At 36.3% G+C, this 25,704-nt stretch overlaps 3 protein-coding genes across 4 annotated transcripts in view; all 3 read left to right on the top strand.

Annotated features, from left to right (window-relative positions):
* The first annotated feature begins 151 nt into the window (after positions 1–151).
* LOC135688769 (eukaryotic translation initiation factor 3 subunit I) lies at positions 152–7,331 on the top strand. The gene is made up of 8 exons (XM_065205762.2): positions 152–290; positions 1,300–1,480; positions 2,293–2,502; positions 3,354–3,484; positions 4,448–4,558; positions 5,418–5,507; positions 6,366–6,532; positions 7,228–7,331. The coding sequence occupies exons 1-8, from the start codon at positions 288–290 to the stop codon at positions 7,307–7,309; spliced, it is 975 nt and encodes a 324-aa protein (XP_065061834.2). The 5' UTR covers positions 152–287; the 3' UTR covers positions 7,310–7,331.
* A 1,912-nt stretch (positions 7,332–9,243) lies between these two features.
* Positions 9,244–17,625, top strand: LOC135688771 (protein CREG1). Its single transcript, XM_089109886.1, has 6 exons — positions 9,244–9,425; positions 12,607–12,669; positions 13,970–14,089; positions 14,615–14,778; positions 15,684–15,774; positions 17,365–17,625. Exons 1-6 carry the CDS (start codon positions 9,356–9,358, stop codon positions 17,466–17,468), a joined length of 612 nt encoding a protein of 203 aa, XP_088966012.1. The 5' UTR covers positions 9,244–9,355; the 3' UTR covers positions 17,469–17,625.
* Positions 17,626–17,806: 181 nt separating this feature from the next.
* The window catches only part of LOC135688767 (metabotropic glutamate receptor 3), a 34,915-nt gene continuing 27,017 nt past the window's right edge, over positions 17,807–25,704 (top strand). The window contains exons 1-2 of one of the 2 annotated variants that reach the window (XM_089109885.1): positions 17,807–22,055; positions 22,611–22,783. The gene's annotated coding sequence lies outside the window, so the exon portion shown is untranslated. Of the gene's footprint in view, positions 22,056–22,367; positions 22,784–25,704 lie in introns of those variants that run through there. The other variant, XM_089109884.1, reaches the window with a different exon arrangement.

A 25,704-nucleotide genomic window follows, 5' to 3' on the forward strand; every position in this document is an offset into this window, starting at 1 on the left:
TTAGCAAAAAAGCAGGCGGTGAAAAGTGCGTGGCCAATTGGTAACTGGTAAAGCGATCTGTTATCTTATTAACCAATTAAAGTATCCATAAAAACAGAATGAACACACACAACCAGTGCACACAACATAGTCTTTCAGCTGCGTAGGATTTCGTCTCAAGTTCAGACGAATCGATTTGAAAAGGAGGCTAGATGCGCCATATTCTTTTTCAAAATTCTTAAAGCATGCGAGGAAGGTCCTCAGTTCTGTACCAATAAAACTATCATTTTTGGGAAACCGTTGTCAAAATGGTAAGTAACATTATTTAAGAATCAATTTTCGAAATAAGCTATCGTATTTTTTGTATCTTTAATGAACATTTAGTCTTTTTCGAAAGTAATGACAATGACATCGATGCCATCATCAATGGCTTCGGGAAATTATTTGGTTTGCACTGTAACGAAAGGAATTAGAAAGGAATGCTGTTATTCATTTTAACCCTTCCTCTGTTTATGCAAATATTTGATTTTTTTCTATAGTAAATATTTGCTAAGAAACGTAATAAAATAGCACACTAATTGATAGAATGTAAACTTATTAGTAATTGACAGCTAAAGTAATTTCCTAAAGAGCCACATTCAGCAAGGTTTAGCAACAATGGTCTTTTCCATATTCATCGCTTTTTAAAGTCTTGGCAAAAACTCTCTTGTGTACCATATGAAGCCTATGGCAAAGAAGACACATGATTCTACCCTGGTCAATCAGACTTTGAGTGGGACAATCTTGTGGTATATGGTTTTCAATTGCTCTTTAAAAGTTTATCAGGAGTTCTTGCTTCTAGATAAATGTATGTATCTTTCAAATTCACATAGAAAGTAAAAATATTAAAGCAGATTTTTAAATATAATGATTTAAACACCCATGGATGTGAGCATTTCTCTTTAGTAATTCCATTTCATTTATTTTGGTGTTTACTTCCATTCTCAATATAAACTTATAGATGTGTAGCTAACGTTTTAGTAGCTAGATATACTTTGGAATACTTTAAGGAAGATTCTGAGTGTCCAGGGTGGAATCCATGTAAAGCTCATGCCAGATATATACCAGTAAACAATAGAAAGACAATGTGAAATCGTAAGTCCATGCCAGATTTATCCGGCGCAAGCTACTTGGATTCCACACTGGTGAGTGTGGACTGCAACAAATTTTGCAACACTCACCTTTTTCTGTTTTTGGTTCATATAACAAAATACAATGACAATTACTTTTGTTTAATGATTACAAAAACAGCACCACAAGTTGTTCATCTTTTTTCCCCAGAAACCTCTATTGCTTCATGGCCATGAGCGGTCAATTACAAAAATTAGGTACAACAGAGAAGGGGATCTTCTCTTCTCAACAGCCAAGGACAACAAGCCAACAGTTTGGTATTCACTGAATGGGGAAAGACTTGGGACTTACAATGGGCATAATGGAGCAGTGTGGACAAACGATATTTCATGTATCCTTTTCTGCACAATAACTTTTCAATATACAAATAGTAGTGAAGTGTTTTTTAGGATTTGGTTGGCATGTATATTGGTTTTGTGGTGTTTTCTGATCGAAACCTGTTTAATGACCACTTGTGCATAATTTGGATGCTGTTTCAGTAAGAAGTAAATAGAGACTGTTCCAACAAAAAATTGACTTTTCAGTCTGATTTGGCTTGAGATGAAATATCGTACTTATTCAAATCAAATTAAGCGTCAAGAATATATTTTAAACATTTTTACTTTCAAATTCAACAATGCTAAGATTTAAAGCATAAGAAAATATATTAGAGATTGAATTAGGTTTTTAAGAAGCAAGAGCTATAAAAAGTTTACAAATCTATAATTACATAAGGATTCTTTACCTTGAATTTAAGCATATAAATAAGTGTTGGCCTACTTTGTTCATAATTTATTCCAGTATTTTATGTAGTTAAAGTCAAAGGCAGTGATATTAAAGAAAATGATAATATAGTTAGCAAGTAAATTTAGTATCAGAATGAAAATATGATAGATTGATTGTTAAAAACACAACATTTTGAGCATGTACTCGTTATCAAGTGGCTAGAAAAGAAACACTTGAAAACGAGTACATGCTTGAAACTTTGTGTTTTTAACAATCAATCTATTATATTTTCATTCTGCTACTAGATTTATTTGCTAACTATATAATTGTTATTCTGGATGAAGTACCACACGCAACATACATATTTAAGGGTTTCTTATCAGTTTCAATTGTATTTAAATTTACCTCTGAATCAGTTTTTCCATGACTGTATAAAAGGGGATACCCGCCATTTTGTTACTGGTGCTGCTGACAATTCTGTTATAATTTGGGACACAGAAATTGGAAAAAAGCTTTCAGAAATCCCCACTCAATCTGCTGTAAGAACATGCAATTTTGCCTATAGTTCAAAGCAGTTTATGATTTCAACTGATGCGGCCATGGGGAAAATGTGTCAGATTCAGATTTTTGATCTTCAGCAATGCTTGAGTAAGTTAACATCATTATAATTATCTGCTGTTTTGTTACCACCGTAGTATGATATTGGTGTGACTTTATCTGCTGTTCCTTTGCTGCTAGTTCTATTAATTGTTACCAGGGTAAATCTCTTTGCTTGCATGTTTCAAATCACTTAGAATTTACCAAACATTATTTACTTAAGTAAGCTAAAGTCAATCGATTTAACCACATGATTCTGAGGCCACAGAAAGCCATTCAATTCATTTCCCCATTCAGACACATTCTGCATCCAATCATAAATTTGATGTGATTCTGTCTACTGTATCAATACTACTAGTAAATCATATTTGACTTTGTTTATGGTCCTCTTCTCCTTTACGTTACTGAAGGATTGGCAGTTAAAATTTTAAACAGAGCATTTGAAGCTGTTCATTTAATAAACATTCAAAGTCACTACCATCTTGCAGTTTTCATTGATCTGACATCCAAAAGCACGTGTGGTCAATAAAATCTTTAGTTACATGGGCCAGTCAGTTAAATTGCTTGACAATAGGTGAAATAAGAACACATTGTCTTTGTCCTTATCTCTTTGGCTATATGATCTTTAAATGATCTAGTCAAGGTATGCCTCTGCTTTTCTCATTGATACTTCAGAAAAATGAAGAACTTTAGACAACACATTGACTTTTACATATATGCATATACAATTATGCTCTGAGTAGGAACTTAGAACCATCCTGTGATTTGCACCAAAAGTGTGCACAGCTCTGCCTATACCTCATCAAGCACTTTATGTTGAATAACAGTAGTTTTTGTATGTATATGTCATCTTATAATCTGATTTTTGTCATAATATGTGGATTCTCATGTCAATTACGCAGGTGAAAGACCTGAGCCTATTATAGTCATGCCTGTTCAAGGACCAAAAGTTACTGCCTCTGTATGGGGACCATGCGATGATTACATTATAACTGGACATGAAAACGGGTTGCTTTGCAAATGGGATGTGAAGGTAATTAGTTTTGTGCTGGATATGACATCATGCCAGTCTAATGATTTGTTTGTATATTGTTATCTGTTTAAACTACTGATACTATATATTGATAAAGACACCAGATAATTTGTTATCAGATACTTTACTGTCTGTGTGTGGCCTTTTGTTTAAAGTCTTTTCAAAGTATTCTCTTTAAAGGAATGTTGCTATCTAGCCCCTTTTGTGTCTTCCTTCTATTTTCCCTGCAGTGTAGAACGATATATTTTAAAAGACTCACTGTAACATTATATATGCATGATTTCAAAATTCTAATTAAGCCTTATTGACAAATTTTGCTTTGAAATTATATTCTATACAAGCCCTTTATTATTAATTTACCTGTTGCATATCATACAACTGCTTAGTTTCTGAATCATTTAGAAGTGGAAACTTCAATTTTATTGTAAGGAAAGTTCAACATTTAACTTGTACTCCTACCATCCTGACTCCAATGCTATCCCCTATATGATATTACTCTGCTATCTCCTGTTAAATTTATTTTTTGAAGACAACAATCTATTGTCCCCTTTTCATTAGAGGACAGGCTTGACCCCCTAGCTGTATTCCATTTGAAATGGGTATGATATGTTTTGTAAAGTATTCACTTTAACTGTTGGACTGGAGTTAGCCCATCTTTACCATATTGTTTGTTAGGCTATCCCCATCTTTACCTAAAGTTGCAATGACTCAAAGGTTTTCCAGCCTTGTTTTCTTTGGATGTTTTCTTTCAGAGCTTGTTTTCTTAAATCCACAACTTTTGTACCTTTGGTTCCATTTGCAGAATGTATTGATTATGATAGAGGATGAAGAAATTATTCGAAATAAACATCAAGGCCAAACTTTCAAACCAGCAAAGATTTACAAAAAACATAACTTAAACCCTGACAATGTAAATGTGATGAAATTTCAAATTTCAAATGAAAATTGGTTCTTTTCTTATAGACTGGTGAACAAATTGATCGTATACATGAACACACAAAGCTTATTAATGATATTCAGAAATCAAAAGATGATTTAATGTTCATCACAGCATCAAAAGATACAACAGCAAAGGTATATATTTTAATTTATTTTATCTTCATTGTCATTCCATTTCTCTTCAACAATTGAGAATCTTAACAAGAGATTTTAAGTTGGTAATTTTATAAAAATCTGAAATAAATCATTTTGTTTCTTGTTAGCGTTGGGGTGTTTTTAAAATGCAAGGTACTCATATAGTTTACATATTTCGTATATTTCTTGAGGTTTTTAGTTTAATTCCTCTATAAGTTTTTCATTCTAGAATATTTTTATTTTGGTTAGATGCTCATATGTAAATTTTAGTAATGAGTTGGCATTTTTTGAGACATTTTCCAAGTTGTGATAATGTCAATGAATATTCATAATTGATTTTTATTGTTTTTCCTTTTTTGTGTGGCGGCTTTGCCAGCTGTTGTGTGGTGACACTGGAAAAGGGCTTCTGAAAAAAATTGTTTCCTATATTTAAATTAAAATCTACGAAGAGGATATTCACTTTTAGTACTGAAAAGTCTCTTTTTGCAATGAACTTAAATAGCTTGAAAACCGCTCTCTCTTTTTCGAAAAATTCCGATTTTTTATGAGAGGGTGTTTTTTGGGGGGGGGGCGTTTAAAAAAGTGGACAATATTTTGCGTTTAATTGTTATGAAAATATTTGTATCATAGGAAGGGGCTGTCAGGAAATGTTTTCTCAAAGTAATGCAGTAGGCTTGATCTGTGTTCACTTTTTGCTCGTTGGAAATACACACTGTTATCCTTCCACAATCCCTTTAAGCCTAGGAGATGTTCCTAACTTTTCCATCTTAAAATATTTTATAATTACATTTTGCGACATAAATTGTCCTTAATTGAATTTGTTTTCGATGTTTGATGATTTTGTTTTGTTTCTTCCTAGCTTTTCGTCTCTGACTCATTCAAACATTTGAAGACTTTCAAAACCGAGAGACCTGTTAATTCAGCCTCGTTATCGCCAATCAGGGATCATGTAAGTGTCGTTTATTGCAATTCCAAGCCTTAGAATATGAAAAAGACTTATTTGAAACTCGATATATAGTTTCACATCTCTAGGCCGAGAAAAATGTGTTGAACTCGTTTCCGTACTGAGGCTATTACTCTTGGAACAGGGGCTCAAAAAGCAGCCTACGAAATTGGGAATAAAAAGTAGTCTAAGCAACAGGGGCTTTGAAAGTATTACCATCGTCGTTGGATTTCGCTTTAGAATTAAGTAAATTTTCCTCATATCACCTTCTTCAAAGCCTGGAAAATAGAGTACAGTGTCGTACGGATGTCTTGAACATCACTGTTTTCTGGTCTTGCATAAAGTGCTCTATGCCGTATATGCAGAGCTGTTCATGATATTTTGTGCATACAAAAGGACGGTTCTAAGCTGCTGCTGAGAGTTTAACGCTTAATGCGATCATCAGGCACCTGTTGATACTACTCACCCTGTTGATGTTTTCATATTATTTGTGATGTCTCTGGAGATTTCAGGATATTACAGGAATGTAGGTACTTCCAATCTTGAAGAGGAGTCTATGATAATGGATTTTTTTGCAGAATTTTCGTGACTTCTTGTTTTCTCTGTAGTTGAACTTTTCCTATTTCAATCTTACTCAAACTATACTCTCACTGATAGACATGATTTAAATGGGATTTGGGAGGGAGGTCTCGACTGGGACTCCCTTTAGAATCTTGATAAGCATTTAAAGCTCATTTTGTCAAAGTATGAGAAAGAACAAGTGCTGGTGCATTAAAAGCAACAGATTAGTGATATCATAATATGTCAGGAATGAAACCAAATAGAATAACTCTTATTATTTTTTGTCTTCGTTTGTTGTCTCAGGTTGTAATGGGTGGCGGCCAAGAAGCTATGGATGTGACAACCACCTCAGCTCGTGTTGGGAAGTTTGACGCTCGTTTTTTCCATATGATATTCGAAGAGGAAATCGGGCGGGTCAAGGGACATTTCGGTCCAATAAACAGTGTTCTTTTTCATCCGGATGGTAAAAGGTGAGTTCACCAGAAGCAACTTAATTCATGGCAACGGACAATCCTGTTCCGCGATTGTCCCTAACTGATACCCATCATCTAACTTATTTATTTTCGAAATTTTCCTTTTTTTTCATTTTAACTTCTTTATACACAAAAATCCCTTCAGCTTACAACTAAATACCAAAAAAGAAAATAAATACCCTAGTTACATTAATATAATTTATCTACAGTTAAAGCTAAATTATGCACAGTTATCTATCTTATAGCAGCTGCTCTTCCAGGTAGTCGTGTTTTATGTTATGTTCAGCTCGTATAATAACTTTTCAATTGCTTTTTGAATTTACCAACTGTAGAGAGCTCTCTGATATTGATGGGAATATCGTTCCAGGCTTTCACAGCCGAATAGTGAAAGCCTTTCTTGACAAATTCAAGGTTATTTCTTGGGATTTGTAGGTCCCTGCAATTCATTGTTCTGTAGTTGGATTGCTGGGTCCTATGATGATATTTATCCCAAAGGCTTTCGGGACATTGTCAGCTGATTATTTTGTATGTCATAACTGATCGATCGATCAAAATGCACATCTTCTGCACCCGCTTAATAGCTATTATATTTCGTTTCCATCCTGTGCTCAAACGTTTGATATTTTTTATCATGATTTACTTTTTAAAACAATCTCATTTCCATACAAACCTCGTATTCCTTTCCTCTGCAGTTACAGCAGCGGCGGTGAAGATGGCTACGTGAGAGTTCATACATTCGACCCTTCGTATTATGACTTTAAATTCGACTTCTAGATCCTGTAATTATTTATCGTCCCAGATTGTGTATTTTTCTTCGCCTCTTTCTTGTGCAAACTACAATATTTTACTAGGCACTTTAACCTGAACACATGTCGGACACAACAAAAGAAAATTTATTGGCATTTTAAAAATTTTCTATAATAAAATTTAGGCCCACACTTGTTTATTATCTACTTGAATAGCCAAGAAAAGTGCTTTAAATTCTCTAAGGCAAGCATCTGAGCTGACGATATTAATTTAATAATAATCTATAATCTATAATCTATAATCTATAATCTATAATCTATAATGATTTATACAGGATTATATATACTTGGTCAGCTTGCTCAGAAGCTGCTATCAATCAAGGTCCTGTTAAAATTAAAGTTAAAAAGAAAATTAAAATTACAAATTACAATATCAAATTTAAAAATATCTAAAAATTACTTATTTAGAAGTTAAAATTCACTGTCAAGTTGATTGTATTGTCTCTTGAAATTCATTATAGACTGTTCTTGTTTCAACGCATCAGGTAGTTTGTTATGTAATTTTGATCCCTGAAACAGGAATGTCTTTCGACCAGCTGCTGTGCGATCTTTTGGGAGCAAGAGATTGGTGTTATTCCCACGGGTTTCCTTCTGGTGTACAATTTTCTTGAAATAATCTTTGAACAGTCGAGGCGCCAATCCATTTTGGAATTTAAACAACGCCAAATGCAAATCCTCATTTAGACTCTTGAGAATATTTTGCAAGGCCGACAGAGGTGATGCTGGCAGGGGAAAGTACCAGGCTGTTGTGACGTTTGGTTTAAGTTTGTTCTGACCAAGTCAGATCCTTTGCACACACATAAACCAATCGACCACTATCACCAACCAAAACCAATCCTTCCACATTTGCTAACTATATTATCGTTATTTTTGACGTAGTACCACACGCAACGCATTTATTGAATCGAGTTTTCTAGTTAGTAGGTAACAGTGGAATAAAGGTGCCTATAGGCAGATTGGCCAAATTAAAACAGGCCGTTATTTACATATGTTGGTACCAGTGGCAGCCTGCCAGGCCCCCCCCCCCCAGCTGACATTTTTCAGGGGCACCAAAGCTTGAATAGGGCGACGAAAACTCTAAAAAAGTTTGATACGACCGACTTGTCTTGCTATTAGGTCTCTAGAAGGCCAGCAAAGACAAAGAAGATAAAATTCAAAACTTTATTGGGGCGCCCCCATACCCCCCAGAACATTCTCACTTCAAGTTTTCTCACATTCACACAGTCTTTGTGCCCTTCAGTACTGTATTATCCAGACAAAACAGTTGCACTGTTCGCAGAGGCAAAAAAATTAATCAATTTTGTAGAGGATTGTCAGGAAACTTACGTGTGGAGAACGCAGCACTCATAGTGCACACAGACTGTGTTTAGGGTGTTGAGGGACAGTCTGTGTTTAGAAGGTCCGGACTCATGCCCCCCTTCCAGGGAAAATTTTGATTTTCGATGAGTCTCTTTGGCTCTGCTGGCCTTCAGAGACCTGCTCATGTGGGGGTCAGTAGATTTTGTCTCATTGCTTCATTTCTGATGAAAGGACCAATTTGTCTCGACGATACAAAGATAGGCTGGATTCTTTTCCTTATTGCAAAGTAATGAAAGCCATTTTAAGACTGAAATTAATCAAACGTGCTAAAAGGATGCCTTTAAAAAAGCAAAATATTTAAACGATTTCAAGAAAATGACTGCAAGAAATATTTTTACGTTCTATCTTTATCGGGTCAGCGAAAATTTGTTTCAAATAGTCATTGCATTGCATCAGGCTTTGAGGGAAGTTCGAGAATATTTGTACGAAATAGTGTTTCTTTAGCGATATTGGCGTTTGAGTGTTTTCAATAGCCCGGCCATGCCTCTTGTCCCGCTGTTGTTTACAAAGAAAGAGGAACGGCTTGCTTACAAAAAACGCGTCTAGTGATAAGCAGGTGATGTGATAGCGGTCATGTGATATCTGTGTCTAGTATTCTATTTAGGCCATATTTCCTAGCAAGACGCCATAAACGCATCCTGTCGAAACAAACGCAATGAACTCCAAAGCAATGCTGATTGTTTTCACTTTATTCATTCTCTGTCATCTTGGCGTGCAAGCCAAAGGTAAGACTGTGTTTTTAAAACATTTCTATCAATTTCGAATCGCAGAAACTGGGAAGACACGGAAGTATAGGCGATTATCAAAACAAATAATATGTTATGGCTCCACTATTGTTGTAATGTTTGTTTGATGTATTTGATGTAACGTACTTGGCACGGCCTACTTGGAAAATGAAAAAAGACATGAAAAATGAAAAAACCTCATAAAATCCGGCAGTGCTGAATCGAATGGTGTAATTACTTCCTGCATATCTTTTCGTTAACATAATTTTTTCAAGCTCTAAGGTACTTGTTTTCGTCAGTTTTTGTTCGAATAAAAAAACGCAGCCCAGGAAGAATATCAGGAATTTGTGACGTATTCTGGTGTGTTCTTGCACCGGCAAGGTCAGTTTATTGCGTACTTTTGAAGGATTGCAGAGATCGGACATAGCAAATACGACCTAATTACGACAAATATTGTTGTGCTTGTGCACTAAACGATACTGGCTGTTCGCATAACAGTCACATTCCCGGAAGTAAATCGAAGAAGTTTCCAATGGAAACCCCCACCCCACCGAGGGGAAAACCACTGCAGGAAAATAAGGGGGTCTAATTTCATAATTTCAGCCTGTAAGTTCTTAATTCACAGGTTCTTATATGCGGGTATTTGTTTACTATATTCTGTACTCCAGACTACCGTAAATCCTCAAATTAGCCCCCGATTTTTGATATTTTTGGATGGGGGCTTATGCGAGGGGGGCTTATTGAAAATTTTTTAGTTCTAGGGTGGGGGCTTATTCGAAGGGGGGGGGGGGTAATTCAAGGATTTACGGTATAGTAACCGTAGCTTGCGCTATAGTCAAATTATCCGCGCTTGATTCTCGGAATCCACAGTGTTTACCTCTACAAGTGTTAATTCCTTCTCTGTTATCCGCGTATCTGGACAACAGCCTATCTGGATATCAAATGCGATTTACCAACAAACAATGCTGACAATGTGTCAGCACAATGCATCGGAAATATTTCGAACAATGTGACGATTTCACGACAGACAAGGTATATAACGCAGAACGTGAACGCAGCGCCATTTATATAAAAACCCACCCATCTTGAAAAGCGGCGTTCATTAGAAAACACACCAAACAAGAAGTAACGAAGAGCCATAAAAGCTTACTATTCGAAAGCCATAAAAGTTTTTATCTCATAGAGACGAGGACTCTGACGGAGACAGGGATATTGACATTTCTTGACATTTTCCATTCCTTGATATTTGTGAACTTTGAAGGAACTTTCACACCTTCTTTATTACGTGGTTTTGGGACAAGAAAACTTATTTAAAATCTGTTTTTATCTTTTTCATCGTACTTCTACTTTGATAAACGCCGCCCTCTGACAAACTCCGCCCTCTGATAAACGCCACCCTCAATTAAATGCCGCATCCAAAAGTTTGATTTTTTAATGAACGCCACAGTATTCTATAGAGGGAATACGGTGTTGAAATTAAGACGAATCAAGAGTTTTGTTCATTGTTCCAAGCTATAGTGGGTCTGGAGATTTGCTCTGAAATACCGTAAATCCTCGAATTAGCTCCCTGGGGCTTATTTATTCTTGTTGTTTGGCAGATTATTCGAGAGTGGCTTATACGAAGGAGCGGGGCTTATAAAATTATAGTAGACGTTAAGACCCCGTATATTTTAGTAGGAGCTCTCTCTCTCTCTCTCTTTCTCTCTTTCTCTCTCTCTCTCTCTCTCTCTCTCTCTCTCTCTCTCTCTCTCTCTCTCTCTCTCTCTCTCTCTCTCTCTCTCTCTCTCTCTCTCTCTCTCTCTCTCTCTCTCTCTCTCTCTCTCTCTCTCTCTCTCTCTCTCTCTCTCTCTCTCTCTCTCTCCCTCTTCATCATTGGCGTAGGTGGTCATGGCCTTCCACTTTCTTGGATCTTTAGCATGTCGTTTGTTGTCATCATAAAATCTTCTACCATGGATGGTAACATCATTTGTCTCTGCCTTCCTCTCGCTTTCTTGCCTTGACTCTTTCCTGTCATTACAATTTGTTCCAACTCTTCTTCCGTTTCATATTACCTATAAATTTTCCTTGTCTTTTTCTGATGTCTTTCCACAATGATCTTTGTGTTTTTGCTATCTGAAGCATTCCTTATTGCTGACATGTCTTGTCCTAGATATTCTTAACATTCGTCTAAGAAACCACATTTCTGAAGCTTCGATTCGCTTCCTCATCGTAGAAGATACTGTTCAGCACTCGGAACCATATGTAAGGATTGGAATGATGTAACATTTTAGGATTCTTATTCTTACTTTGATATCGATTTTCGTGTCCAACCAGTGCCACTGGAGTCCAAACTAACTCCTTTTATCTACGAAATGGCGGCTTTTTCGTTTGTATGTAGATAGATCTGGAAGAAGATCTTTAATCATCGGACAAATCAAAGAAGGTTGTGACATATTTGGTTTTTCTTTTGTCCGTCCTAGCCTGTAAAACAGTGTACAATATGATGCAAGTAGTCATTTAATGCATTGATGCATATCATATCTGTTTATATGGTTTTCACGAAGATTTTGATGTGATTTGGATTCATATGTTTACAGAGCTCCTATGACACACCCAAATCACGCCCACTTTCTATTGTTTGTGATTAAGGTTTGCCTTTTTTGGATGTTTTTGTCTGGAGGAAGGTTAGCCACTTTTCTGGACACTTTGTTTTCTACATGAAAATTGCTCTAGAATATTGTTTCCCCAGATATCCCCTAAATAGCAATAAAATTTTGAAGGTTTCATATCTTCTCATTCGGTGTGCTAATTTATGTGGCTCTGAAACCCAGCGTAGTCGTTAATATTCATTGCAAAATGCTTGATAAACACTTTGTGTAAGGGTTTAAGGGATTTGATGCAGATTTCAGCTTTGCTATTCTTGTCCCCTCCCGCCAGCTTTTCTATTGCACCTATGTGCTTAATTCAAGTAACCTATGATTGATTAGCATAAAATTAGCATATATTAGCTGGTTTTAGCATATATTACAGTAACATTAATAAAGTGTATATTCGAAACTTTTTTAGCGAAAATTCTTGATAATGCTAATGAAAGTGACTCCTCCGAAGTTGTTTGCAGAAAATTTTCTGTCCAAATTTTTTCGATTTTGATTTAGAGAATAATATCTATGTATTTTTGTTTACGAATATTATTGTTTTGCAGGCATCGTTTTCAAAGAACAAATGGTGAAAGAAAGGCCACCTTATCAGGAGAAAGCAAAAATGGGTAGTTATTCTCTTTAAAATATTTACATAAACTCTCTATAGAAAACATTCCTTTCATCCGCTGGCTCGATTGAGTTGCAATCAAGAAAAAAACTCGAATTTTGTGATATAAAATCACTTTTCAGTAAATCTAACATTGCTTGAATCTTTTATGTCATTTTTTCTATCCTACTACTGCCAATAATAGACCCTACTTTCTGATAATGACACAACCAAACCCAAAACTAGCTACCTTAAAAAGTAACCAATCAAATTTTATATTAATAACCATAAAATTATATCAAGTAATGAAAATTATCAAATCGTTTTGCCATGTAGTTTATAAGATATACAACCTCTTACATTGCCACTTACCTTATGAAAAGAAAAGATTTATTAGGGTTTTTAAGATCACGTCCCGTTACATAAAGATCAATATAAACATAAATAGGTTATAGCGTTATATAAGATGACAAGTTGTAAAAAGCACCTTGTTAAGAGTAGACATCGAAAATTTGGGCATTATTCGAGACCTTTTTGATGACATCACTAGGATAATTAATAACTAGGAACATAGCCAAGATAATAATAGAGTAGGCCAAAGAGACATTGCTGCAGTTAGAGAGGATGCAGTTACCAAATCAACTAAGGAGAAAAAACGATGATAATGATAACTTGGTTTGCAGGCATGCAAAACAGCTAATGTACCAAAGGTTTCGCTTCTCCAAAGAGGTGCTAGGCTGTAAAGGAATTTCAGTATCTACCTCCTTGTGCCTTGCTAACTTTTCTTAGTATAGACAGGGAAATTTTGTATAACAATTTAGCAACCTGCCTTTAGGGGTGAAAATGATTTTTTAGTGCCTCCAACCATCGAATTTTTTGGAAAAATGCCTTTGCTTATTACAGATTTTTTAAAATATGTAATTAAAAACCACTTTGAAAATATAAGCAACTATGTAAAAACATGGCTTATATTGAATAAGAAGTACATAATGTAAAAAACAAATTAGATTTAAAGCGCTAAGGTATGTAAAAACATCCTGCAACCTGATCATCGTTATCATGTAGAAAACATCGATTTGACCTGACCAATAAGCAAAAATTTATGCTTTTCGAAACTTTTCCTTTGCTTCTCTGAAGTTCAGTTGTTTGCTAATAGGTCAGATAACTTTTATGTTTTATTGTATTTTACTGTAGTTTAAGCCTGTTGGTATGATTGCAGTTTAAGTTGAATTGAAAGTGAAATGTTTTCCAAATGATTTAAAAATATGCTTTATTTAGATATGCTTTACATGCTATTTTGATTAATCTTTAAATTGCAGCACGTTACATTGTGCATCAGATGGACTGGGCAGTAATGACGACTTTCTGCACGCATAAGCCAGGTTATCCCTGGGGCGAAGTTGTTTCCATCACTGACGTCCACTTTAACGAATCGACTGGTGGGTTGCCGTTCTTTTCTAACTTTTTTCTTCACTTTGAAATAAGCTGCTAGTATTTTCAATTACCGCATATTGAAAATTTGGGTAAGTACCCCAATTTAGGACCCTGTTGCAAATACTCTTATGTTTCCTATTGATCCCCATTAAATGGATCTATACCTTCTAAATGACTGAAGGGATGTCAGGCTAAACTGTGGGGCTAGATCTGGTCTGCAATTTGATAAGTAGGCATTTTCATTACGTCAGAGAGGGGTACAACCTGGGTATATTGAGGTATTTGAAATATAAACGTTTTCGTCATGCTGATTTTCTTCTTCATCATAAACCTTAAATCACTCGAAAATATACCATTTTCTCAATTTGCCTTGTTTTGCTCTTTTTTTTCGCGTTTATGCCCCCCCCCCCCCTGACTCACACTTCTTGCAGCGTCTCAGTTGGGAATGTTTTTTAGAATAACGGCAGATTTAACGGTTTTGAACTGAAGCTGTTTGAAGCTTTCTTAAAAGTTCATCGGTGCTATTCTAGGCATCCCCCTGGTCTACATTTCGCTAATGGATGTTGGTGCACAAGACTTGGAGTTGAACTCAAAAACGTCCTTCACGTTCTCGGAGGCACAAGGAGACTGGTGTCGAACTCATTCTATGGATCCTGAGGACCCCAGATGCACAAGAGTTCATCTTTTCGGAAAAGTAAGTAGGACTTTTTGATTTCTTGTTATTGTTAAGATAAAATGGATGTTGTAAGGTTCAAGGATCATATTGTTTTTCTTCTCCAGTAGAATATTTCTACTCCATGTTGTCACTAATAGAATAAAGTTGTTGCCACAGGAAATCAATTTAGCACTGCTGTTCACTTGGCTCTGACCACTTGGCTTCTTCAAAGCTATTATAGTAGAAGCAGGTTTTATATTGAATGTTTTTTTCAGTTTCTAATATTAAACTCAGCTCTTGGATATTCAATTCTTGGATATGTATTGATCAAGGATATGTTTTGATTTTATGCTTATTTTCTAGACGTGTGCAGTTTCATTCTATAATTTGGTTTGGGTGATTTTTAACCGTATAAACGCGATCATCCCTAGCGTTAGTCGTCTAGTAGTTATTGTTATGATTGGGCCTAGTTTTCACTCCTTGATTTCGGTACGAAAAGGCCGTTATACAATAAATTGTGACACATTTCAGACGCGGTTTCAGAGAAAAATATGCACGGAACAGGAGGGAAAGGCAAGGATTTAAACCCCATGAAAAGATTCTTAAGACCATTCCCTTTTTAAATTGGCATTGATTACTTTTTTATTACAGACTACTTGGCAATGTTCTTTAAATATTTTATACACTTCATTAATTATTTATAAAGAATTTGACCCGAGAAGGGTTTTACAGCGATATGGCGCGGATACAGCTGATGAAGATCTTCTCCGCGCACTGCAAGGAATGTAGTATTTTAAGCATGTCTTCAATGACTTCCCGACTTTCCGTCTCTCCACGTTCAAATTGATTCATTGGTTATATGTAATTTGAAGCATCGATTATAATCATTAATCTGCGACTGTGCACAACATCAAAATACTAGTTGTTGAACAATTTGTTTCCAGATGGTAAAGCTAACCGCAGATGAGGTCCCAGCCGCAAGGAAAGCCATGTTTTCCAGGCATCCTGAAATGGTCGAATGGCCTGAATCACATCGTGAGTTTAATTAATTTTTTTGTAGTTTTTGATTGAAATGGCCGGGTCAAAATTTATTTTGTATAAGCTACAGCAATATCGCAGGTTTTCATCTGAAGTAAAACTGGTTCTACTTGCTTCACCCAAGACAGCATTATCACACTCCTCCTGTAAGATCTACATTAAGCTAATCGAAAGACGTATGCGGAACGAAAAAACCCGGGGCAAATATTTCGTCCAGTGCACACAAGATCGCCATCAAGAAGAAACAGTTGAAAATGCAGAAACACTTATTCTTTACAGCAAGGGTGGACATTTGGTTGGGCAAGCATATTGTTTTGGGGAGGGGGCAGCCTATTGTTTTGACAAGATGACGTCACTTTTTCAATTGTTTTAGAACAAAAGACTTCTGTCCTCCAAAATATTGGGGGTGACTACCCCATCGCCCACTCCCTCATCCAAAGTGTCTGCCATTGCCTTACAAGAAGTCACAGTCAAAAGAAGAGAATACGGCTATGTAGTACAGTTTCACCTTTTAATTACCTACGTAACCAAGCAACACCGCCTAAAGCAATCGCCCTTTAACAATGTTGCTGGCGAGGAATTGAAGTCACACTGATCACTATGGTTTGCCAGAATCTATTCTGGCTTAACTGCATCGAAAGAGGGGTATTGATTTTCCTGATCAACCGAGAGCTGCGTCTTGGTATCAAACATCAGATATGATATGAATCCAATCCAATGTACTTGATAGCACGAAAGCCTGTCTTATCACGCCATGTAGACTCGTTTCTCACTGAAGTGAAGGTGCAAAGCCTGAACAATCATTTACTGTCGAATGAATTTTGCTTCTTTTTTCGGTGGAAGGAAAAAATTGTCTTAATGCTAACACAGCTGGTATCAAAGTAGCTTGATTCTGTTGGCAACATTTGAAACCATATATTTGACTTTATGGAATGTAAGCATGTGTGACGATTATGTCATAATATTTACAGTACTGGTGCATTTCTTGATTTTGTTGCATAGTGCTGCATGCCTTGTACATGCATAGTACTTGCATAATGATTCAGTTTTTGCCGGGTAAACCTGTGGAAATTAATTTATTTGGAGCAAAGTAATCTCTCGACCCTTTTGGTGCACAGTATTTTTTTTCTTGAAAGTTGTACAAAAAATTGTTATAGTTGTGGTGATATGCATATCCAAGATTAATTGTGTCTTGATGGTGCAAATCAAAATGGAAGACAAAATAAATTCCAGTTTAATGCATAAGTCTGACAGCTCTACCTCGTTAGATAAAACAAGTACACTAAGAAGTAGTATTATCAAGCATCTAGGTTTTCTTTATGCCTTCTTAAAAACATACAAAATAATTGGATGATAGAAGATTTCGAACAGCATTGCCCTAGAGTGCTTCAAGAAATGGAATAATTTCTTGATGTTTTTTTCTATTTTTCTATAATCGTCCCTATAGAGTTGCTGGCATACCGCAGAGGGAAAAACAATGATAGCATATATCTGTCTTTCAAGCAAGATTTTCTAGTGATAAAGCACCTTTATGATTCCTTTAGCTTTTTTTTATCTTTTATCTTTATCTTATCCTTATCATTACAGATTTCTTCTTTGCAAAGTTACAGTTGACACAAGTGGAAGTCTTGGATTTCTTTGGACCTATTTCATTGGTTTCCGTTGAAGACTACTTGAAAGTGAAACTTTGAACTCAATATGCATTTGCCAAGATTATTATTGCTGACGTCACTTGTTTTCAGTCCTACGCCAGCAACTAAATTTCAAACAGTTCTCTGCTGCTTTTGAATTTGATTGTTGCCTTTAAATTTGGATCCAAAAATGTCAAATTAACTTTTATGGCATCAATTTATAAAGATTTTTTGAAATTTTCCGAGCGTACATGATAAATTGAATTTTGCATGATTGACTGGGGAGAATAAACCCCGCGATGTTATAAAAGCTGTTACTTCTAATTTTGTACGCAAATTCTCGACCAGAAATCGAAGGAGTAAATTTTAATGATCTCAAATTTTTCGAAGCAAAGGTTTGCGGCTCTGATGCCCAGGGTAATCACAGCTTAGCTTTTAAAATTGTCGATATTCGTCCCTATATGATCGACTGAAATATCAGGGGGGCTGGTAAATGCATACGGATAACTGAACATCAACTTACCTGTGATTAAATAATCCATGATACTGACCCCCGACCTTGACCTTAAAAACACACCTTTAAATTAAATCCCCTTTCCAAATGAGTCTACAATACAGCTAACAGATGACAGATGTCATTCGCAGTCACGCTTAAAGGACAAGTGACACACTTTTGGCGCCAAATTTTTTTCTTCTTTTAACTTAAAGTAAAATGCTGTATGAGAGTGTTGTTGAAATATTTTTCCTTTCTGATTTCATTTTTCTACTTAAAAACCCTTTTCAAATTATGGCGGGAAATGAATCACGTGACACCGTGACGTAGATTGTGATAATTTGTTATTGCTGCTACTGGTATACAGTGCAATATTAACGTTTACAACACGCTTCTAAACGAATTCAGTTCGTCTGGACCTGTCGCGTCGTGTTTCGTAAACTCTCTATTAATGACAGGAAAATTCCGAGTTATCACAATGTACGTCATAGGGTCACGTGATAAAAAGCAAAATTGCGCCCTTTGCGCTCCCTGATTAGAATTTTTTATTCTAAACCAGGAAAAACTTACTTCTAAATGATAATCTTTAAGTTAATGAAAAGAAAAGATAGGGTAAAAAGTGTGTCACTTGTCCTTTAAGCTAAATTTATCAAAGCACGTTTTGACGAAAATAGGGGATTTTAGGTGGAGCGCTTGAAAATTTTCTGCTGACAAAGCTTTCAGAATTTCTAACAAATAAATGCGAGAGATAATCAGGCGCGAGACTATTAACAGATTTATATACAGTTGTTGCAGTCTCACTTCTGATCATATCCCTCACAGTTGGCCATTTTAACTCTGTAATCAAAGCTTCAGCAGGAGCATCGTAGCTGCTATTTTTAATAATTCTAGCGGCTCGTTTCTGCAATTTTTGAAGCTTAACCAGTCGGAACTCTGCACAGCTCCCCCACACAGAACAGCAGTACCGAAAATGTGGCTCTACAATACCTCTATATAATTTGCAAAGTACATTTTTTGGCAAAAATTTCTTTGCATATTTTAAAAAACCTAACGAGCGGGAGACTTTGGCTTGAACAGATTTAATTTGCTCGTCCCACACGAGGTATTGGTAAACTTGGACACCAAGACTTGGATACTGTCGACGAGTTCTACAGGGGAATCATCGATAACGAATGCAGGTGATCCCACAGTGTTTTCACCAATCTTTTTCAGATTTGGTCTAGATCCGATTACCATTGCCTGAGTCTTGATTACATTCAAAGACAATTTATTGCCCTGAAGCCATTCTTTCAAACATTTCAATTCGTTGTTGAGCGTTTCAGTTAGATCCTCAATGCTCTTAGAGGAATGGGATATGCTAGTATCGTCGGCGTACATCGTAACTTTGCAGCTTTTCAAGGCGAATGGCAGATCTTTTATATAGATTAGGAAGAGTAGTGGACCTAAACAAGAACCTTGTGGGACACCACAGTTGATGCTTCCGATGTCAGATTCCACTCCATTAGTGAATTGCTGCCTACTGCTAAGATATGATTTGAACCATTGAAGCTCAAGACCCTGAATTCCGTACTTTGATAGCTTTTGAATAAGTATGGCATGATCAACAGTATCAAAAGCCTTTTTCAAATCAATGAAAATATTTCCTGTAAATTTTCCACGCTCAATATTAATGTGCCAGTCATTAGTGCCAGAAAGCAAGCAGGTTACAGTGGAATGCAGAGCTCTAAACCTGATTGGCCAGAATACAGAAGTTTATTTTTGTTTAGATAATCATATAGTTGGTTGCAAATCAATTTCTCAAAGAGTCTTGCCAGAAATGGGAGCACAGAAATCGGTCTATAATCGGAACGATTGTTTTTTTCTCCACTTTTAAAGATAGGGGCAACCCTTCCAACCAGTTTTCCAATTTTCAGGAAAAACTCCAGTGGCAATTGAGAGGTTGGAAATGTCACAGAGAGATTCTGCAATGACAGAGAATGCTATCTTTAGGAAATTGTTAGCAATGCCATCAGGACCGAGACCCTTGAACGTTTTGAATTTACCAAAAACCTTTTTTATCTGAGGAACATCAAAGGCTTGTAATTTAAACTGTAAATTTTCAGGGTTCACTTCCAGCTTATCTTCAACAAGGGGGTTGGCTTTCTGTGGAATTTTGTCACTAAGAGATTTGCCAATATCACAAAAGAAATCATTCATTGTCTGAGCAACAGCATTATTATCGGTAACATGCTTACCATCAACATCAAGTGACTGAATTTGAGTCCTTTTTTATTTCTTATTGAGAACCATGTTAATGGTTTTCCAAGTGTTTTTAAGATCACCTTGGGAAAGGGCAATCTTATTTGTAAAATAGTCGCGCTTTAAATCTTTGTTTAATCTATTGACCCTATTTCTCATTTGTTTATAAGCATCCATGAAAATTTTGGATTTTGAGCGTACAGTTGCCAATTTTAACCTGTATCTTGTAGCAGACAAACATTTGAAATCCTTCGTCAATCAGGGGCAAAACTTTTCTGAAACCCTCCTGCAGCGTAAAGGAGCATGTTTTTCAAGAATCAACGAGAACATATTTGTCCATTGCTCAACGATGAGGTTGATATCATCGGTATTCGAAACAATGCTTTTCCAGTCAATTTGTTGAAGATCACTAAGAAAGTTTTCTTCGTTGAAATTTTTCATTTGCCGAGTAGAAATGTTTTTGTGATGTTTTTTAGCAGTATCTCTAAATCTTTTAACACTATATATTATACGACAATATATTATAGAGTCGTATATTTGTCACTGCACACTTCTACTGTTTATCACTGCAAAAAACCGTCTCGTTACTACAACGTGTTCGTGCTTTTTTCTCATTTTCTTTCTAAAATTGTAACCTCTTTCACCACTATTTTCCAATCACTTTTTTTTCTTTTCTCAAGGCATCACTCCTCATTTGTCGAATCGTGATCTTTATTTCTTCATGATTCTAATAACTTTCATTTCAGAGATTCTTTATGTCATTTACAGGGAGGGGGTAATGTTTTAGCAAAGTGTTTTATTTAATTGCCACTAAGCTGTCATGCATTGATAGGTTTGGCTTTCGTAAAATGGTGTTTTATGAAAGTAGAAGAAGCACGACCTTAAGTATCATCTCCTCGCTGACACTGTTCTCATCTCTTTGATTTGATAGTGTTGTCATAAATGATTATCAACCCAGAGGCTGTATTGTTTCGCGTGTCGACCCTTTGCATATTTTTGAAAAGCCAATCATCTCTGTTTTCTTCTTCACCAGCTTTGATTACGTCATTTGCTTTGGCATTAGATCAAACTGCGTGTTATTGCCTCTCTCTGCTACTTTGATACATGATATGATGTTTGACAAGCAAAAATACTTTCAACGTAAAAATTCGCTTCCAGCAGTTTAATAAACTCGTTGTAAGTTGACTGATTAAATATTTGCGAAACTTTGTATAATTATTCCCTCTCATACTTCATCCGTATCAAGATTTTTACTTAATTAAATTGAATTTTAGCTTTTTATCACCACATCTTATCGTTAATATTGTATTTGTTTTAAAACTTTTTCGAATGATATGTAACAAAGATTTTCACAATCTATATAGAGAGTGAAGAAGATGGCCTGGAGACCTTGTGCTTAACTGGTTGGATCTCCTTTAAAATGAAAAAATCGAGGAAGGCTGAGAAAAAATACTCTTAAAGATCAATTGCATCTAAGTACAAAAAATATACAACACACGTAAATGTAAGACCAACAGTGGTCGAGCTTTGGGAATGAAAATAAAAGAAAGAGTTGAAGGAGAAGGATGAAGAAAAGAATGGTGAGAACACAAAAAAAGAGAATAAGAGAATTTAATAACAAATTGAAAGGTACAAAAGAATACAATAAAGAGAGTAAAAAGAGAAAAAAGCACGATAGAGACAAAGAGGAAAGAAAGAAGAAAAAGAAAATCAAAAGAAGGAAATTTAAAGAAGAATTTTAAGTAAGACGATCAATAGAATAAAATGGCAACGAAAACACAAAGAAGAAAAAAGTGAAACCTGGCAAAAAGAGACAAATAAAAAACTGAAGCCTACAAATTAGGAGAGAAATGAAAGTAAAAGAAATAAGGAAAAATGGCAGCAAAGCAAGAATCGAAAGATTACGAACTAGAAAGGTGATTCTCACAAAATTTGCAAACAAATGTGCTTCTTTGTTTCTTGTGTCCACAAATAAATGCATGAATTAGTTAATTTATGGGTACCCACCATTTTAAATCTAAAAACAACTTTGGAAAATCAAATATGTGCAAAATAAAAGTGAATTTATGCAAATTTCAGGGAGCTTTCTCAATTTTAAATCAAAAAGAAGAACTGAAGGTTCTAGGACAACACCCACCTGATTTTCTTTACTTTGAAATACAGTGACTATTATAAATAGCTGCTTGTCAGCCAAAATCTTTCAACTATCTCTCAAAATAAAAAACAAAACTTTCACATTACTCGTGCAGCCCTCATTAAACATAAAATAGTTTCTAGCAATAATTGTAGCAAAAGCAAAAATATATAGCAATATATATTTTGCTGAAGAATAATTAGTGTTTGTTTCCTTAAAGTGAGCCTGGAAGAATTCAAAGAAGAAAATACTTTCTATTGTTTTAAGGGATTCCTTTTTAAATAGTTTTGAGTTAATTTGAATAAATTTTGTTACGCTTGTGTGAATGTGCTTGCAGAGATCGTGGTGATGCTTGATGGCTTCCCAAGGGCATTATGAGGTGAAGTAACATTGACAATTAAATGCATCCTTCAGAGGCTCGAAGGTAAGCGACCATGCTGTCGAGAGGAGTAATCAGGATAAACTTTTCTTGGAAGTACAGACGAAAGAAAGCTTTTGGAGCGCTGCTAGGTAAGTTAAATTCTAATCATACCCAAATGCATCAAACTGCAATACTTGAAAGGCTGTAAACGCCCAGTATAAGATGGGCAAAGGCAAACTTTCTTGAAACTGTGATATGCAACCGAATCATGCAAGGTTAGACAGTTTGGCGTAGTACCCAGTGAATCGAGCGAAAGTTCCTTCTGTTTAATATACCCATAAGTGCAATCATACAATGTCCGATGAAATTCATTTGATGTCTCTCGCTTTTGCAGTCTTTATTTCTTGTAGGAATTACTGTAACACTCGACCCGCCTTCCACAGTAAAGATCTTACTTGCAACATGTAAAAATATTTTTGTTAGTACCTACCCTGGTTACCAGAGCCTCGTGAATTCGAGGATAAAGTATTGTAGACGGCTGCAGTGCCTAAGATCATGCATTATTGTCGTGACTTAAAGTAGGGACCGCTTTAGCCCCCTCCCCTCAAATAATTTCAAAATGTTCTTAAAACCATACAAAAATTGCCTTGCTCTTGGTTTATAGCACGAATAGCCCCCCAAAACATTTTAGCTCCTTCGATCTGTAATATGTTCCGGCGTCTTGACTTAAAGGAGGTATATTCGATGAAGAGGCCAGAAAGTACTATACTACCTTTGCATTTTACACATTCAAGCATTGTCTTTATAGCCTTGCTTGTCGAAAGATATCTCCAATCATAGCTAGCCTGTGCTCTTCAATCAAGGCCCACACCACGAATTTGAAAGTGGAGGGCCAGGGCTAGCAAAAGTAGGGGACCAAGGCTTCTTTCCCCTTTTACGGCAACTTTGGAACTACTTGCTTCGCAAAAAAGGGGGGCATGGCCACCCCGCCCCGCCGCCCCCCGCCCCCATAGGCTTCTGCCCTGATAATGACTCCGTTCCAATGACATTGCCAGGGCTGTATAGTGGCATTGCCAGGGTTTTCATGGCCCTGATGGAAACCAAGCGAAGGAGTTTCTAAGACACTGTAGATGCACCTCCGCTTCTCCGCTGCCAACTTACATTTTCCCGTTATCAATTTTGTGGCTCTGGTACCCAGAGTATGCCCCTGAGTAAACCAACATGTTCAATGAAGAGCCACTTCTGCATCTCTCCTACCTTGCTCCATCAATTTTTTTCTGTCGCCTGCCAGCGATGTTTTGTTACCCAGGTAACAAGATGCTCCGATTCACACAAATGCAAAAGTAACCGAATACCACCCCATCCTCCTCACTTGATTCAAAAGCAAATCAAAACAGCCTTTTGAAGGGAGAGTTTAAAAGCACCAAGTCTAAGTAAGAATTCATATATGCTGATAACATGATCTTTTAGTCAATTTCGAAGCGTTATAGAGTTGATGCCAAGGATTAGCTGCGACTAAGTCCTCTCTCTCTACGTTCCGAATAATGGATGAGGGATAGAAAAATGAATGAATAGCTTAAAGGTAGTGCGTAAGAGATTAGGCTTTTTGTTATTAACTACAAGGGTCCATTAACAAGGTGTCTCGGCCCTGTCCCTAGCACAACACAATGTCACCACGTGGCTTCACGTATTGATGTAGCTTTAGCTACGATTTCCCAACACGCAGGTCCGGCGAGAGCCAGCTTTGGCCTGGGAGTGATTCATAAATCAGCCCCTCCTCCCCCCCCCCTAGAAAACTTTCTGATACCACATTCTTCAGTGCCTCAAAGAACCAGGGACACGTTTTACATGAATCAAGCACGTGGACATCGTTACTCATCGATTCGATATAAGTACCTGAACTATGGTGAAAATCTGTTAGTTCTATGGTGAAAGTATAATGTAACAATCTGTTCCACACAATGCATCTCAGAGGCGTAAGAAGGGGGATTGTTGTTTCCAAGTGACCCCCTTCTGTTTGAATTTTGACTTTACCAGAAATTCACTCTAGATAACCTCAAAGTTGAGAGAAGTCATGGGTTTTTTCCCTTGACCCAAATAGAAGGGACTTACAACTCAAAGTCCTCGGTTCCAAGAAATAAGTGCTGCATATTATGCCGAGGGCTTAAATGGTATATATATCTCCGATCGTCTGTTTAATATTACTTACTTGTGATTGAAATGAGTAGGACAATTTCATGGAAAATGCCTTCGTTTTGCTATTGGGAAATGTTACGTTTTGGAACTTTGTACCAAGCAGTGAAACTGATTGATTGTAAACAAAACTGTGGATGCTCGAGAAAAAAGCGGGAACTTTATTCATGACTACGATTGCCGTTTTTGCCAAACGTCGTGTCGAGCCCAAGCTGCCATTTTAGCAAGAGACTTCTCCTTTAGCCCGGATCGGATAAGGTAAGCAGTGAAAGATGTGCAGTTTCGAGTTGACCACGCATAGATACTTGCCATGTTAGCAACGATATTTCATTCCTTTGTTTCAAAAAGTATATCGCTTTTAATGAATGAACTGGTCCACCGTTGATTTATCTTATAGGCTTTGTCACCAAAGCAACAAGGTGGTAGTACACAAATGATCATTTTACAATATGTTAATACATCGAGATTTAAGTACACCGAACGGTCAGAGTATATTGGGTTACTGGCCTCCGTGAAGTGGGTCTTATTGAAAGATATGAATTAAAGTTTATATTGTTAAATCTATAGTAAATGAGGAAACTAGCATAATTGTCACTTGCTTGCAGAAAGAAAATATGTTGAGTCATTACATTATCCATATCTAATTTCAAGGAAAATTTCTCACTGCACATTTTGGGATTGGGAGATTTTGGGCGAGGAGATTTTTGCAGATCACGTACGATTACTTACACTATTTATGTGAGCAATGTCATTTTCCCACAAAGGTACTAGAAGAAAAATTCATAAGTGTTACATCTTTTGAAGTGTCATTCTAAATACCAACATGTTTGCAACTTCTTCACCGAAAGCAAAACCAAAAAATATCAAGAAAAAAAAC

This window comes from Rhopilema esculentum, chromosome 9 (assembly GCF_057945365.1).
Source record: "Rhopilema esculentum isolate cy_ngs chromosome 9, ASM5794536v1, whole genome shotgun sequence".
Taxonomy (NCBI): domain Eukaryota; kingdom Metazoa; phylum Cnidaria; class Scyphozoa; order Rhizostomeae; family Rhizostomatidae; genus Rhopilema; species Rhopilema esculentum.

Coding starts and splice junctions, on each gene's coding strand:
- LOC135688769 (XM_065205762.2), top strand. Junction 1,481..2,292: donor GTGGACAAACGATATTTCAT/GTATCCTTTTCT, acceptor ACTGTATAAAAG/GGGATACCCGCCATTTTGTT. Junction 5,508..6,365: donor TATCGCCAATCAGGGATCAT/GTAAGTGTCGTT, acceptor TTGTTGTCTCAG/GTTGTAATGGGTGGCGGCCA.
- LOC135688771 (XM_089109886.1), top strand. CDS start 9,356: ATGAACTCCAAAGCAATGCTGATTGTTTTCACTTTATTCATTCTCTGT. Junction 14,090..14,614: donor CCACTTTAACGAATCGACTG/GTGGGTTGCCGT, acceptor GTGCTATTCTAG/GCATCCCCCTGGTCTACATT. Junction 14,779..15,683: donor GAGTTCATCTTTTCGGAAAA/GTAAGTAGGACT, acceptor ATTTGTTTCCAG/ATGGTAAAGCTAACCGCAGA.